We start from the raw sequence: 17,947 nt of genomic DNA, 5'->3' as shown, positions 1-17,947 counted from the left end.
CTATTTACGTTTCTTGCATTTTTGATCCGATAGTTCGACCGGATTAACCACTCGTTTCAAACATTTGCCATCAGCCCCGGGCGAAACTCAATGTATCCATGCATGCATACGTCAAACGGGACATATGATGTGAGTTTACATGGAATTTGCTTAAACAGAGGAAACCCTGGAGTTTAACAAGAAAGAAGTCTAAGTTTGCAAGCAAAGATTGTGCCACCTTTTCATGGCGTAAGAGTTTATATTGCTTTAAGAAGTGAACGTAAATTTTACTAAAATGTAATGAGTGTGTATATTATGCGGATAACTTAAAAGTTTTACATGGGTGTGAACCATTTCGTTTGTTCGTTTAACTTTTAGTTAAAATTTGACACTTGGATAGTTATTTGCCATCGAAAAGTTAAAAAATAACCACGACGGTGGCCCATTTGAAATTTGACAGAGGAGTAGTTATTTGGAACAAAATACAGTACGCAGCCAAATCATTGCGAACAAAAAATAACTATCGAACTGTCAAGACTAACCCTGCTCGCGAGTAGGGTTATTCTCAAAATAACTATCCAAGTGTCAGATTTTAACTAAAAGTTAAACGAACAAGTGAAATGGTTCACACCCATAGTAGTATTCAGGGTGTGAACCATTTCGTTTGTTCGTTTAACTTTTAGTTAAAATTTGACACTTGGATAGTTATTTGCCATCGAAAAGTTAAAAAATAACCACGACGGTGGCCCATTTGAAATTTGACAGAGGAGTAGTTATTTGGAACAAAATACAGTACGCAGCCAAATCATTGCGAACAAAAAATAACTATCGAACTGTCAAGACTAACCCTGCTCGCGAGTAGGGTTATTCTCAAAATAACTATCCAAGTGTCAGATTTTAACTAAAAGTTAAACGAACAAGTGAAATGGTTCACACCCATAGTAGTATTCAGGGTGTGAACCATTTCGTTTGTTCGTTTAACTTTTAGTTAAAATTTGACACTTGGATAGTTATTTGCCATCGAAAAGTTAAAAAATAACCACGACGGTGGCCCATTTGAAATTTGACAGAGGAGTAGTTATTTGGAACAAAATACAGTACGCAGCCAAATCATTGCGAACAAAAAATAACTATCGAACTGTCAAGACTAACCCTGCTCGCGAGTAGGGTTATTCTCAAAATAACTATCCAAGTGTCAGATTTTAACTAAAAGTTAAACGAACAAGTGAAATGGTTCACACCCTCAGTAATGCTATTAAATCCTGAGTCGCGTGCACGCGAAGAGTTAAAAGAGTTAAAAGCTCGCTCTCTCCGAATCTCCGATATTCACGTGATTGTTACACGCTTAGAATTTTCAACACTGAAGGCCAAGTTTGCCTCTTCACTTGGTGAAATTAAATTGTTAAATTTAGAGTAGCTTTGAAACTATCAAAATATTTTGTTTGAAAATGTGTTTTTGTGAATGACAATCATTATTCGTTGAGGAGAATCAGGTCGAGACGGACATAATTGAGTGTGAACGTTTCTAGGCGTGTGCACGTCTCCTTCGCATGCATGTGGTTTGCTCGTCGCGATTCGCGCTCGCGTGAAGAAGACGACGGAGGGTACCGTAACGTGGTAGTGAATAAAACGCCGGTTGTAAAATCACCAGCGTGTTCCTGTATGAGTGCAAGATTATTGCGCAAATGGACACAAACACCACCGACCAGTTGCACGAAATCCATCGATTCCGTTATAAAATTCTGGTCATTATCAGAGGAAACAAAGTTGATTCGATTTTCGCGGAAAGGAGACTGCTATTTGCACTCTCCGTTAATCGAAGGTCAACCTTCTCTGGTCAACGGTTTGTGACGTCGTCGGTGGACGACCCCGAGCCACGCCGCCAGCGCGGGACGTTTTAGTGAGCGGTACTCTCTCCGCGTTTGGTCAGTTGGTTTGGTGGCAGCGAGCAGCGAAGAACAGTTAGTAGCCCTCTCCTCCGCGAACGGCAGCAGCGTGGTCCCGTGTGTGAAAGAAAATTGAGAAGTCTTGTCTGGCCTTCTGACTCTGCCTGCTTGCAGCTAGCAGTGAGTGATTCCGTGTGTGGTGCGAGCCCGAAAGGAAAATCTCCTATTTTCATCTGATCACTGTGCTTTTCCCCGACTTTATTTTGATGGAATTTTAAGTATATTTTGACCGAACCGAGCTGAATCGGATGTGATTGCGAGATTTTCGTTTCCTTTGATCGAATTTGAGTGAACGAACGCAGTGAACGCGTGTGCTGACTTTAGTGGGAACCGGAACTGAGACCCGTGGCGTGCCGTGACCGGGGACGAGAATTTTCCTTCAAAATTGTCCCCCTTTTTCTTCCCCTCTGTAGGTTCTAGGCGGTAATCTGTGTGTTTAGTGAGTGGTGTGTGAAAGAAGTTCGGTTTGCGGATATTTCAGCAACAATGGCTCTGAGCCGAATCTATTCGTCAAAATTGGCCAGTGCCAACAAGGTGAGTGGAAAAGTACTAGATATTTCGGCGGACAAGCCAGATTCTACGGCAGTGTGTGCAATATCTTAACCGGAGAGACGGTTCCTCGGAAGAAATCGCGAACCCATTGGGAAAATTTTCCTCCCCCGAGCTGCGTTACGTAATGGTTGGATTTTCCTGGCCTATACGTGAGGGAGTGTGCTAGATTTTCATTGATGCTGGATATAGAAAGCAAGACTAATCCAAGTTTGACCGACCAATAATTTTGTGTTATTCCGGTGGTCTACTTTGATCCACCGAAACATCGCTCTATTGTTTGTTATAACGGTTATAACATGCCAATGGCTGTGGATAGATAGAAACACCCTTGATAGCGGACGAGATGGTGCAGCTTATGTGATGTGTGCGCAATAGGCTGGTCCATTATACTGTTACATAGTTATAGTGCCCAATTTTGTGTTTTTTTGAAGTTAGTGTAGAATTTTGAATATTATTTTGATGTTGGCAAACTCTAGAAATCGGTTTGAACGATAATAAAAAGTTTGCTTTGTTACGTCATTAGCTTGGCATTGGAAGGGTCATTGAGGTTACAGGGAGAGGAAATAGCTGAAACATTACCTATCTAAATACCGGAAAAAAATCGTCAATGAAACCTCGTTCAATTATTATCCATGGACCTATCGTTTTATGAAAAGTAATTTAATAGTTAATACCTTATGAGCATTTTTAAATTGTGCTTTCAAAAGAAAGCAGTCTTACAAGAATTCTAGAAGCAATAACAGAACCTTGACAACTTCTGAAGCGTCAGAAAACATTGCAAACAGTGTTACTGCTTCATACAAAGCAAAGTAAACATTTTAAATATTTTCGAAAGATTTTAAAATTGAAGATTACTATTGAAGTATTGAAACAGATGAGAAATTACTGAGAAGCTACATAAGGAGATTGGAAAGTTTGTAATCGTTTTAAAAATATGTTGCAAACATTTCTAATAATAGATTTTATGTATTTTCTAGATGAATACTATATTTTGATAAAACTAGGAAGGAATGGCCTTGTTCGGATGCCTAATTCTGCCCTTTTAAACACTGTCATTCCGTAGAGGTTTAGCTATCAAAAGTAACATGCTGCAAAACTAGGACCGATAAACCCTTACCTCTGGCAAAGACCAAAACCGCCAATAAATACAACTCTTAAACTCCAATGCTTTTGCTTCATTCCCCACATGTTATCAATATCAGTGCACTTTTTACTGAAAATAACATTTGAGGGGGTTAGAAGCAAAGGGGTGTAAGTGACAAAAAACCACTTTCGAGTAAATGAAGTTTAAAGTTTTTCACCAATTTTTCATCCCATACAAAATGTATGGAATTTCAAAATCGACCCAATTTTCTACGATTTATTGTAATTTTTCAAATCATCGTAAAAGTAATCTTAAAAAAGTTCCTGAAAGCTTGAAATCTGAAGAATTTTTTGATATGTTCAGCTCAAAATCGACAAAATGGTCACTTACACCCCTTTGATTCTGAGCCCCTCATTTATTGTCTGACGCATCGTAGGTATATCTGTTACTTTTGATATAGTGAACAGAACTCAATCAATTCAATACAAATCAAAATACTCGTAGGTCCATGGCGACTGTCAAAATTTGAATCGACCATTTTGTATTGAAACCGCCGGAGGTCTTATTGTTTTGTCCGACACTGTATGTTGTTGAAATACGGAAACATTGTAAACTTGTGTGCCATTGAACCCTGAGTGATGGATAATAGAGGGTTTTTTTGATAGCATTCTTGGAGTTTTTTTTTGCAGGATTCTTGAAGAAAACGTTGGCTTTTATGAGCTCTTTAAACAGTTGTTGTTTTTGCTGAAATCTTTAAAGATATTCCAAGATTTTGGCTAGAAACTCTACAAACGTTTGCCAGATAATTATACTGAAATTCTTCCTTTTTCATAAATATCTCCTGAAGGATTAACATTTCTGGCGTTCGATTTGAATACGTCGAATCTGCATAGGAAGCACAGCAAACTTACGACCTGTTCAAATCGAACGCCACATTTATTATTCGGGGATGAACCAGCCTTGGGCTGAATTTCACCATTATAAAATAATAGAAAGTCAATAATCATAATAACATTTATTGACTAATTCATCGTGATTTTTTTCCCAGAAATTGCACTTAGTATTGTATTTACTATCTGAATCTAGAAAAAAAGGGTTCTCCAGGAATAATTAATCCACGATTATTAGGAAAAAATCTGAAAAATTTCATGATTTTCGGTCGAAAGTTTTTTTATTCGAAGTCTATATAGGGTGACGATGGGTATTATCGGCAAGTTTGTTCTCATCGGTTTTTGTCGGCCAAATTTTCTGAAACTAGGTTATATAATTCAGCTTGATTGGGAAGGTTTTTGGGCCAACTTTGAGCTCAACAGCTTTCAAATAAAACCCCATGACGAAGAGAACAAAACTGCCGAAAATACACAATTTCCCCTATCTTCAGAAATAAACATAAACTTCAGACTCTAGTTTAATTTAAAAACACTTCACTAATACTTCACTTTTGCAAAAGAAAATAAAAAATGAATAACTCTTTTAAAGAAAAACTAGAAAGGACGAGCAAATTCCTTTTAATTCTACTACTGTGCTTATCTTCGGACAGATAGGCCTATTTCGTCTGTGACTTACAGACTTCTTCAGTGTCAAGTACTCGACATAAACTGTTACACAAAGTTTTACATAAACATTAATGTTTTTAAAAATATTTTAGATAGCGTATTACGTAAATGTTTTTTAAAATTGAACTGACAGGCCAATAAAATGGAACATCTCATAACAACCCATGGAACAGTCTAATGCGCAGTAGCACCACATCGCACACGAAAAAGTGCAAATTTCCCTCGTGACTCGTGATTCCCCGCCGGAGGGGCTCACAGACAGGGGTTGGTGGCGGAATCTTGAAGCAAACATACGCGTTCCGAGCGGGGAGACCCATCAGCGAAAGACAAATAGGTTTGAAAAATGAGCGGCGAAGCAGCAGTCAGCAATGTACTTACTATGGGAAGCTCAGTTTTTCTTCGTCCGCATGCTCTTTTCGGCACATTTACATAGGATGTATGCGTGCGTATATAGGAATCCAGCATGTGTGTTGGGGATTTGGTTAGTACCAGATTTCTAGTGGATACTACAGCACAGCTATAGATACCTACGTCTATCGTGTGTGGACGGTCATTTGACGTAAAGATGTTTTGCGAGAAAATAGAATCTGTTAGGTAATGTGCACTTCTTTGGCTTGATGGAAAACAGTCTACAAATAGAATGCATTTTTTCGCTTATCATCGTTATTGTTCGTGCTTGCGTAAGACATACAGGACTGATTGATCTGACGGGATTACAGAATAGAGAGTCGTGGACAGGATTGAAACAATCGTAAATTAGGGATTATGAGTAAATACTGCATGTATTTGTTCATGTACACTAGCGCAGTACAAGTTTTAATCACTAGGTAATCGAACCAACTAGTTTTTTTTAATAACTCTGTGCTATTCTTTAACAAAGTACTTACGCAAAGAATGCGTAAGGGCATTCGTTGATTGGTGGATAGCTCAATTGAATGACAGCTAGTACATGTCATGCCATTAAGGCCTGAAGTACACAGGGTCAAATATTTGACAAGGGAAGAACTCAAGAAACAACATCAGTTTGACACTAATGAAAATTCGATCGCGTCAAACAAAATGTTTGAGCATTGGTTTCTTTTTGGACAAATATTTGACCCTGTGTACTAACAGCTTAAGGTTTGTATAACTTTGCCAATCATGATGCCTACTTGTCATAGAATAGTCCATTTTACGAGCCGATATTATGAATTAATTTTGACAGGAGGTAGCGTCCAATAACCCGTGAAAATCAATATCATCATCAACATTGTTGTCACTTCGTAAAATGGCTCATACGCATGAATGGTTCAGCAGCGTTGACAAAACATTGTTGGACTTATTTTTCAAATACTTCAATCTATAGAATAGAAGTAGAAATCAAGAAAAAAGAGTTTGAATCTCACTTTCCATTCTCTAAATTGAAAGGATTTTGGAAACCTTAAGAATAATCTGGGACGATAGAGTGTACCTAACAGACCAGCGTAAAGTGTTTAATAGATTAAGTTCTAATAGGTTTAGTTTCATTATTAGAATAAACATTTATAGTTTCTCTGATTTAAGAATTTACAATTCTTCGAGGATAATCTGGAACTTAGTCCTAAACTTGGAAACCTACAGTATTTGCCTTGCAAAGTGATTCATTTATTGCCTGGTACAACGAGTCTACACAGTCTGTCATTACCTAGCATTGCTCGCAAATCTGCCTCCAATGGTCGCTTATCGTTTACGTCACAATAGCAATAATTTGACTGATTGTGTACAATTATATCAGCACAACACATGATCGGATATCATTCTTCGGTTTCTTCGAAGAAACCCTAATCTTAACTTTGCGTAATCTCATCGCCTCACACCTCCTCCATACAAAAGTAAGTACAACAGTTCATGTGCAAAATCCGTATCGCATTTTTTGCGACTCCTAATCTAGAATCTTCCTTCCCAAAAAAAATGTAGGAGGAATTCAGTATCGCAACCGGGAAAAAAACTACCGGCACTCACGCGTCACCAGCCCATCAGCAGCGATTGCGTATAGCGTGTGGCACCACATGGAAGTCAGAGGCATTTACGCCAAATCAGTCGCTCGCTATATTTGGCTGAGGTCGACGTCACTCTGACTCGGCCAGCCTATAGCCAGCCGCCAGCCAGTCGAACGCAATGTTCAAGCGCGGTTATATCTATGGGGAACTAACCAAGGGTGAGAGAAAGAGCGAACTCATCGCCCAAAAAAAAACCGGTTCGTGGAGAATCGTGGTTGTGGTGACCCAGGCATACATAACGAAACGCGTGGTCAAACAATGCTCGGTTGAACTTGGAACTTGGAGCCTCCTTCAGGTCCGGTCGTGGATCAAAGTGTTCATGACCGACCGACCATGTGTTCCGCGAATTTGATGTGTATGAAGTATGTTTGAATTATGTGTGTGCCGGAGATAACTTTGGCTGAGACGAGGTGAGGAACGAGGCGTAATCGAGGGTATCAAGTACCTACCTACCTAGCAACGTGGTCGTGCCTCCAAGTCTTGTACATACTCACTGGCGCTTTCTTCATGCCACACGCCTTTTGGTTTCCTTCTTTGTGATGTATAAACTCGTCATCAGTGTTGGTCGATTGCCAGAAGTCGATGGCATCGTCGTCAACCCCCGCAACCACAAGTTTTGGCGCAGAATTCATTTCCCTCTGAGAAATGGCCAAGTAACGAGCATTGCACGCACACTTAAGTAATGATTTAAAACGCCGGTATGCTGTGTGCGATAGAAGCGTTGCACATGTTGTACTGAACAACGTGTAGGTACATTGCTTCCTAGTTATTGGGTCTCCTTTGCGCCCTTTAATCCGCGATGTCGATAAAAATATCGATGTTATGACATCGAGGGCTAATTGATACCACGCGATGACGTATTTATAGGCGTTATAAATTATGTTGTTCATTGGTTTGTATAGAGAAGCTTACACTCGTTATCGTGGGTAATCAAAACTGGAGCGTAAATGATGCAAAAAAATATCAATTTTGTTCTGGAATCAACAATATTGTTTTTCTTGCACTCTATCAGTTTTTGGAGATCAATATAAATATTACATTTGGGACACTTTTCGTGATGCACCTCCTTCCTCCAGCTGGCACTGCCATCTTCCTTCAATACGACGTAGTCCTACGTCAAAACATCAACAAAGGCCAAGTGGTTGATACGTAACTAATGGCGACAGGTTTGAGTCTCGGTCGGTCCAGAAACTTTTCGTAATGGAAATTCCCTTTACTTTACTGGGCCTAGAGTATTTTCGTGCTTGATACATGATATGCATACTAGTCATTGCAATGCATTGACAGAGAAAGTTCTCAGTTAGTAACACTGTGGAAGTGCTCATAGAACGCTAAGCTGAATAGCCGGCTTTGTTCCAGTGGGAATGTTACGCCAAGAAGATGTGTCGATTTTTTATACAGAAACATTCCAGATTACGACAATATTGCATGTCTACGCTTAGATAATAGTTTCATCAAATCTGTAGTTCAACGGCTGCAAAAATACAACCTCACAAGATGCAATCGAAGTTATGCAACTTCTTATAAGGCCTAATGTTAGCGAACGAACAAACACGCGACTTCCCAAAATAAACCAGCCAACATCGTGATTTCGTCTGCATCCATACCCAAAGGCGACAGACCGAAACACGGAACCTTTTAGAGACTGTCAAACTACCGGGTGCCGCTACTGCTGCATAGCTACCACTCGAGATCAATGGTTTATTTATAGGATCGATTCTAAGGTCGATCGTCGAACGAACCCGAACCAGAAATTCCCGGTCAACTGAATTGCAAAATAGGTACGGTTCTATAAACGTACGGAGAGTTAGCATTTAAATTGAACTTTTGACTCGCTCAACATTTTGGTGTACAGCAATAACTATTATGCACGGTCAATCACCGTCTAACTCGCCGAAGTCTCTGTTTCAGATGAAACGATGGCAAAAGTCAATTCCCGCTCTTCAATCATGAAAGTATGCATGCGCTGATCCACGCGATCACCTGATCGAAGGCGCATGGTACGTCACAGCTTGCCGCGTGAACTGACGACACGACCGAGTCAACCCATATGTATTACCGCATGTCCGTCCATAGGCGATAAGACCCTTATCTTTTCCGTTTCGGTGCTACCTACCCGCCTATCACTGTACTGTCGCTCAAATCACTATTGATGTAGTAGTAGGTCTAGGTACTGATTGCAGTGTCCTGCCTTGCATGCGTACAATTCTGTACTATAGATAGCTGGCTGAACTTGGACTGCGATAAGGCAGAGATTAGCCGCACCACAATCCATCATGCATCGCGGTCGATCGGACACCTTCCGATTCGACTTTCGTCGAAACCGTGCCATACGGTGAAAGCTGAGCTTTAGTCTTAACTCTTGATCTTAAAAGCCGTCCGTCTCTCTGCATCACATTGCATCAAATGTAACAGAATGAAAGAGCGTCGATGAAAAAACAACTTTAATTAATCGGAACTTTTCTTATTATTCCACAGAACCTCCTGCCGGTGATCACCTACGTGCGCAATGCATCCGACAGCACCGACCTGAAGGCCGTACTCTCCGAGAAGATCCCCAAGGAGCAGGAACGCGTCAAAAACTTCCGCAAGCAGCATGGTGCCACCAAGGTTGGCGAAGTCACCGTCGATATGGTGAGTAAACTATTCGCTGAATATTTCTTTAAATTGTTGTAAATTCTCAAATAGTGGAAAATTCGAACGCAATGAACGATATTTTGTAAAAGGCCCACTTTTCAGAAACATTACTTCACACGTAATCGCCAAGAAAGATAATAACATTAATTTGATGCTATGTGCTATTTAGAACTGATGTAGGGCTACTAAGTTAGCCCTATTTTGTAAGAAGGATTGATTTGTTTTAAGTATTCCTATTTGTGCCGAGAAGAACGAATGATCAAGTCTACTTTTTCACCAAAAAACATCCAAATCCCAGTGATACTTATGAGGAGATGTAGAGGTCACAGTTATTTTCTTAAGTAGATATCCAACTAACCGTCCTTCCTCAGCCCCAGCTGTGGCAGAACGTGACCAGAACATCTCTCGGCTCTTGGAGAATTCAAGCATAATTTTTCAAATCGACGTATCTAACTTTTTCACTGATCTGAGTAAATTCATGGTCAATGTTGACGACCATTTCACTAAAATAGTTTTTTATAAAAAGACTTTTCATAAGTTTTTTCGTGCATAACATCACCAGGGATATAGCAAGCACTAGGTAAGAAACAAAACCTACTCATGCCATATCATTTTCACAATGAATTTTGACAAAAATACACATACACCGGGTTGGTCAGAGATACGTCATGCCAGATACGTCGCTTTTGTATGGTGCCAGTTTGGTGTATCTGTTACTTTTGATTTTGACTAGATACGTCGTTTGGTTTTCTCATATATCAAAACGGTGTATCTATCAGTAAAGTTGTAAACATCAAAATAGTTAGATACGTCGTTTCGAAAAATATGCTTAGTTAAACAAATTAAGCAATAAATCATCAAACAGTGATGTGGGTTCTTCAATTTGCTTTATGAATCATGCATGCAGCAGTTAACCCGGATTTGTTTACATTCTCGAGTTACGTCGGATTGAAAAATTATGCTTGAATTGCGTCAGTCTTGTCTTAAAATCAAATATTGTTCCCAAATATCAGTGTTTGCCAACGAAAGGAAAGGAGATAACCCTCATACAATGGTCTAGGACTACGAGTTTGTGTGATTTGCCTATCAATAATGCTTATGTAAGGTGTGGCTCCATAATTGGAAACCTCCGTAATTTGCACAAGAGTTTGGAAGTTAAGCTTCAGTTCAAAATCTGCATAGTAGACAAATTGCTAGCGCGCGACAGGGAGCAATTGACTGAAATGGACCAGTTATTTCAAGTAGCTTCAAGTTCATTACCCTATACAGCACCATGGGAAAAAATGATCAATTAATTGGACAAAATGATAACACATATAAGCAATAACACATATTGTAAAAATAGCAGTGTTCTTTGCTCACATCAATGATCAAAATGCAAATGGATTACGTAAAGCCAAAACAAAATTGGACCGAAATATCCGCCTTCGGCTCATTATGCCACCGCCGCCCGCTCCGTGTTCAGTGGATATCATGTGAGATGTGACATCATCTACGAGAGTCGGGACGATCGTTTAGTCCGCGGTCAGCAAGATGGGACGCGAACTCGCGCTAACTTCTTCAATTGAATTAAGTAATGTGCATTGATGGGAACGTTTTCCCTCCCTATAGCCTAACCATAGCGTGATGTGATTCCGCACACCGCGTGACAACAGCAGCGCCAGGTCGGCGCGGCGGTGCGCCAGTCATCTTCAAGTGGGTAAATTCATTTAAAAAATGATTGTCGCGCGCGCCGTTTGAGTCACGTCACGGCAATATTCGCAATATGTACCTTTTTCTGCTGATCGCCGCATGTTTATATTGCTCAGGGCGGAAGTTGCGACACTACAATCATTATGTCATGAGGTCAAGGTTTGAGCTAATAGATCAATGACCTTATTCTTCTTTCTGACATGATTGATATCCCAACTAGGATAGAGCTTACTTTGGTGTTCTATGAGTACTTCTACAGTTATTAACTGAAAACTTTGCTGATTGATTGTTTTTTTTTTTTTCATTCGATTAATTCGATGATGATAAGTGCAAAAAAAGTGCTTCTTGTTTGAGATGAATATGTAGTGAGGTAACGTCAAAGAGAACTTCGAGCGCTGCCGTAGGAGTTGAAGAGAACGCTCCAGACATCGCCATTAAGCACATCCTTTGGAGATAGCCTAATTTTGATTGGACCGTTCTCACTTCGCCCTTTTGCCACCACCCAAGACATCCATAGACCAATATTGGACGAACAACAGTTGTGTAAATCCATTTGATATACTTTGGTTTTAGACCCCAAGTTGTACCAAAGGTTCGCCGGCATTGCCCGAAGGCTATACAAGCTTTCTTGAATCTGAACTCATTATGAGGTGTCCAGGAAAGCTTGGCATCAAGATTGACTCCAACGTCCTTTACCATCGTCAGTCACATCGATTCCAGAATCAAAGAGACGCAAAGGTCGAACGCCATTACGGTTTCGCCTTTCCGTGAAAAGAACAATAGATGTTTTACTCGGTTCAACCGAAAGACCATATTGGCGATACCAACCCTCAACTACCTGAAGGACGCTTTACACCAGGTCAAAAAGGGTGCTGATGCACATACCGACTAACAATGTTAGGTAGTCGTCGGTAAACCATAGGTAGAAAAACCCGCTATTATTGAGCCTCAATAGCGTATCGCTACGAGATTCCACAGAAGTGGTGATAAGACTCCTCCTTTGGAGCATCCGCAAACATACGACGGTTTTTGAGTACTTGGAATCCAATTGGGAATCATTGCAAAATATGGAATCGAAAGGCACGTTATCAAAGGCCCCCTCGATATATAAGAAAACACCCAAGCAGGATTGCTTTTGAGCGAATGCTTTCTCGATATCGTAAACAATTTTGTGTAAAAGAGTCACATGAGGAGGCTCATTGACCAGATGATGATCGATCGACTCTATAGTTATGATACTCCGAGCCAAAGCCAGAGAATCATAACTACAAGAAAAGATGTCAGGTTCATACGAAGATGTAATATCCACACATGCGGGGAAGTGTGTACTGAATAAACATTCCAAAACTTCCTCATCAGAGGAAGTGAGATCGCCATTCGTCAAACGAAGTTCATTCACTCGGAAATCCTTAGATTTGGCAAGGATTTTGTTCAACCGACTGATTTCACTCAAACTGGAAATATTAGTACAAAGGTTCTTCCAGCCGGATCGTTCAGCAGACCGGAGAGCTTTCCTGTAGGCCTTGCGATTCGACCTGAAAGCCTCTGAACTAGCCGAGCGTCGTCTGTTCCCACTTTTTCTACATTGTTTCCTGAGCTATTCCAGATCAGAGTTCCAGCAAGTGGTTCCTCTTGTAGTCTTCACAGACCGTAGAGGGTGAGCTTCTTCGAAAGCTTACATTATGAATGTCGTAGTATCATTGGCGGAGGCAGCTTTTTCTCTTTTCTTACTCACTCTCCTAAACATGTACGAGAAAGAGCAGGATGAAAGAGGGGGCAAGCTGCCTCCTCTTCTATCTTTCTCTATCTCGTACATGTTTAGGAGAGTGAGTAAGAAAAAAGAAAATGCTGGCTCCGCCAATGCGTAGTATCAATGGCATAATCTAAATCACTTGGATTATCAATGAATAGTGAGTAATCAGTAAAAAGGTCCCAGTTTGTTGACCGGGGATTTCTGAAACGCAAAGTTTGCGAAGTAACATTCACATATTCAAAACTCTAATTAATCCACCTAGCGGTGATGGTGCCTTTCTCGTGCTTTAAAATATCCTTTCAACAAAACTCAAGCGACGTGTTGATGACATTGACATAAATACAAAATAAAAACTAGTTGCTAAATCTACTCAATATGGATACATTTTATATTAGCATAACATCCAATATTCAGAAAATATAAGACAACGATCCAAAATCCAAACCAAACAAGTGTTATGAAGCCGCAAAATTTTGAAACGTCATTTTAGATTTTCCGGTCATCATTTCATGACTCCGGATATCTACAACTAAACTAAGCGCCATCTTGTATATTGAGACACCATCTTGGATGTTCCGGTATTCATTTTTGGACTCTGCACCTAAAATTACATAAAATAGTCACCGTATTGAATTTTGGCTTCTCGTTTATGATTTTCTGGTTACTTGTTTTGGACGAAGACCGGCATTCTTCCCCATTCAAACTATAGTCATATTACAGACTTGTGAAACAGCGCAAAGCTTGGGTTTTCTGATTACAAATTTTGAGTTCTGGACATATTTCCATACAAAATATGCCCATAATGCAAGAATTCAAAATCCTATAAAATAGGCACTAACTTGAATACTGGGTCATTATCTTGGATTTTGGACCGCTATCTCGGATACTCTGGTGGACTCCGAACATATTTCCCATACCAAATACACTTATTTTACATAGTTATAGAGCTCAAAATTCTTTAAAACAGCCGCCATCTTCTGTTGACGCGATCAAATTCTTATTTTTCCATTCAACGTTGACCCATCCTGCTATAAATTTACACCTTAGGTATCTGGAATGGTACGATTTGATGAGATCGGTTTAGTTTTGTCTATATTTTGTTCTCTTTCATATATGAGAACTTAGACATATTCGTCAATGTTGCTCATACCTAACGTTTATCAGGCCATTAAACAAAGCCACGATTTAATTTTTCACATAAACGTTGGTTCTGCTACACAACAGCTAGTCTCTAATGTGATCTAAGGCTATTTTCTTGCTAACCGTTCATTAGATTATCGAAAAATCAGCGATCTGATGCGTCGTATGTATGGGGTTGGTTCTTTTTTATATTCGATAATTTCCGGTGGGATAGCCGGATCTGATTCCATGACATTACCGTTTGTCCCAATTATGGTCGAAGATTATTTTATTGCTAATTCTTCACCTTTACCTAATCACCGCGATTTGATATATCGCATGTATGGGTTTGATTCACTTTTACTTTTTACTACTTTCGAAGCCACAGCTGAACCCGCAACACTACCGGGAATCTAATGTGGTCTGACCCTATTTTTCCATCAGGCTGTCTATAAGTCGTGAACTCGTGATTTGATGTACCGCATCCATGGGTTTGGTTAAATTTTACATTTTACTACCCGGATCTGATTCCGGATAACTACCGGCTAAACCAAATATGGTCTGACACTATTGTCTTGTTAACTGTTCATCGGTTAACCAAAAATGCTGCAAATTGAAGGTGTCACATGCAGGGTTTGACAATTTCGACGGGACTCTCGGAACCAATTCCGGAACACTACCAGTTGTCTCTAGTGTGATCTAAGGTTGTTTTCTTGCTAACTGTTCATCAGGTTATCGCAAAAGCCACGATTTGATGTGTCACATGCCTGGATTTGGATTACTTTTACATTTGGCCTCTTCCGGCCACTCAAAACCGATTCCGAAACACTTGCTTGCCGTTCATTAGGTAATCTACAAAACCGCTATTTGATGTGACGCATGCACGGGTTTGTTTCTCTTTCATATTTGACCACTTCGGCAGGAACCCCGGAACCGGTTCCGGAACACTACTGGTTCAGATACGGTCTGAGATGATTTTCCTGCTCATTGTCCATCAGGTAATCGAAAATGCCGTGGTTTGATGTATCGCATGCAAGGGTTTGGTTCAATTGTATATTTGGTCACTTCCAACGGACGCCTAGAACCGGTCCTGGAACACTACCGGTTCAGATATGGTCTGAGACTGTTTTCCTGCTTACCGCTCATCAGGTTATCGAAAATGCCGTGATTTGATGTGTCGCATGCATGGGTTTGGTTCAATTGTATGTTTTGCTACTTCCAGCGGAACGCCTAGAACCTGTTCCGGACACTACCGGTTCAGATATGGTCTGAGATGACTTTCCTGCTCATTGTCCATCGGGTCATCGAACCTGCCGTGGTTTGATGTGTCGCATGTATGGGTTTGGTTCAATTGTATATTTGGCCACTTCCAGCGGGACGCCTAGAACCGGTTCCAGAACACTACCGGTTCAGATATGGTCTGAGATGATTTTCCTGCTCATTGTCCATCAGGTCATCAAAACTGCCGTGGTTTGATGTGTCGCATGTATGGGTTTGGCTCAATTGTTTATTTGGCTACTTCCAGCGGGACGCCTAGAACCGGTTCCGGAACACTACCGGTTCAGATATGGTCTGAGACTATTCTCCTGCTTACCGCTCATCAGGTTATCGAAAATGCCGTGGTTGGATGAGTCGCATGCATGGGTTTGGTTCAATAGTATATTTGGCCACTTCCAGCGGGACGCCTAGAACCGGTTCCGGAACACTACCGGTTCAGATATGCTCTGAGATGGTTTTCCTGCTCATTGTCCATCAGGTCATCAAAAATGCCGTGGTTTGATGTGTCGCATGTATGGGTTTGGTTCAATTGTATATTTGGCCACTTGCAGCGGGACACCCAGAACCGGTTCGGGAACACTACCGGTTCAGATATGGTCTGAGACTATTTTCCTGCTTACCGCTCATCAGGTTACCGAGAATGCCGTGGTTTGATGTGTCTCATGCATGGGTTTGGTTCACTTTGATATTTGGCCACTTCCGGCGGGACACCCGAAACCGGTTCCAGAACACTACCGGTTCAGATATGGTCTTAGACTATTTTTCTGCTTACCACTCATCAGGTTATCGAAAATGCCATGGTTTGATGTGTCGCATGCATAGGTTTGATGCATTTTCATATCTGGTCCCTTCCTGGGGTACCGTTCCGGAACACCTAAATGGCCATAACTCCGGAACGGCTGGACCGATCCGAACCATTTTCAATAGGAAACAATGGGACCAGATTCCGCGTCGAATGAACCGTCGGTCATTGAAATCGGTTGAGGTTTACTGCCAAAAAGTGATGTGAGTTTTTTTGTACACACTCACACATACACACACAAACACGCACACACATACACACACACAGACATCACCTCAATTCGTTGAGCTGAGTTGATTGGTATATATGACTCGACCCTCCGGGGCTTCTATCAAAAAGTCATTTTTGGAGTGAACATATAGCCTTTCCAGTACACTTAGTGTACGAGAAAGGCAAAAAAGATGAAGCGATGGGCAGTTTCTTCATCTAACACATGCCAATTGGTCAGCTCGTGACAATTCTATCAGAGAAAAGCGTTATGTCTAACACTTCCACTCTGGCAGATACGAAATATGGCCGATTGCCTATGTTAAGTAATATGTACTACTTAAGTACTGTATCAATCTGGAGCCTGTGGAAGGTCTTTTGAAGTGCAGTACATATGCGATGACTTGTGTGAAAGGATCCGTAGGGAATGGTTCATCGTGCGGTAAATAACCCAAACAATCGACGTATTTGCTGTTGAGGTTTCTAACAGATACATCAATTGTGACAGCATATACATCTCTGATGGTTAATTCAGAGACGAGTGTAGCTACGCTTGCGTTGTTGATAAGCACACAGGCTCAAAGCATGATACGCGAGTTTGCCCGTTCATTTTTACTGAAAGTAGAAAACACCGGGTTCACAAGGTTTCCTAGATAGAAATTCCCCTTACGGAAGTAAGGTTCTTGGACTATGCCCACTTGGGATGTACCATTATGCATAAGTCTGCAAAGATTGATGTTGCTGTTCTTTTATGCTGAAAATTGATCTGAACTATCCTAGCCATTGCCACTACCCAAACTAGGCAAGTTCAAACTCTTTAAAATCACAGCACAACCATAAAACAGCAGCAATAAAACCAGATCGGTATAGATTGGAAAGCGTTAAAGGCGAGGATACACAGTATAAACTTTGTGCATCGCACAAAGGTAAAAATTTAAACTAATCGATGACATCTTCATAATCCCGCCCATATTGAGCCTCAAATTTGAGACTAAAGAAGGGCAGATGATTGTCTCGGAGAAACACAAGGTTCACTGCACCATTACTCCGATTAGCGCAGTAAGGGCAACATACTGTGGAGGGTGCCCTGGTACTCCAAAGGCTACGTTAGTGGTTAAAGTTTTTCTTAGACCACGACAACCATTCATTCCTATCTATGGTAAGTTTAGAGTCGCATCAAACCATGAATTAGGAATCACATGTTTAGTGGACTCTTACTACCCGAATACATCTGTTATGCAATAACTGGGCACCAGTTTAAAAGAATCGTGTCTAGTATTTTAGCACCCCCATATTCTTCCTGTTTGTAAACAATAAGGCTTGT

General features: G+C 40.7%; 1 protein-coding gene across 2 annotated transcripts in view; it reads left to right on the top strand.

The window, feature by feature from the left end:
- Positions 1–1,789: 1,789 nt before the first annotated feature.
- The window catches only part of LOC109433123 (probable citrate synthase 2, mitochondrial), a 35,830-nt gene continuing 19,672 nt past the window's right edge, over positions 1,790–17,947 (top strand). Inside the window, exons 1-3 of one of the 2 annotated variants that reach the window (XM_019709522.3) lie at positions 1,790–1,940; positions 2,339–2,459; positions 9,614–9,769. In XM_019709522.3, the coding sequence (XP_019565067.3) occupies positions 2,412–2,459; positions 9,614–9,769 (204 nt within the window). In that variant the 5' untranslated portion in view covers positions 1,790–1,940; positions 2,339–2,411. Of the gene's footprint in view, positions 2,046–2,338; positions 2,460–9,613; positions 9,770–17,947 lie in introns of both variants that reach the window. The other variant, XM_019709530.3, reaches the window with a different exon arrangement.

This window comes from Aedes albopictus, chromosome 3, assembly GCF_035046485.1.
Source record: "Aedes albopictus strain Foshan chromosome 3, AalbF5, whole genome shotgun sequence".
Taxonomy (NCBI): Eukaryota; Metazoa; Arthropoda; class Insecta; order Diptera; family Culicidae; genus Aedes; species Aedes albopictus.
This window is presented reverse-complemented; position numbering and strand designations above follow the sequence as displayed.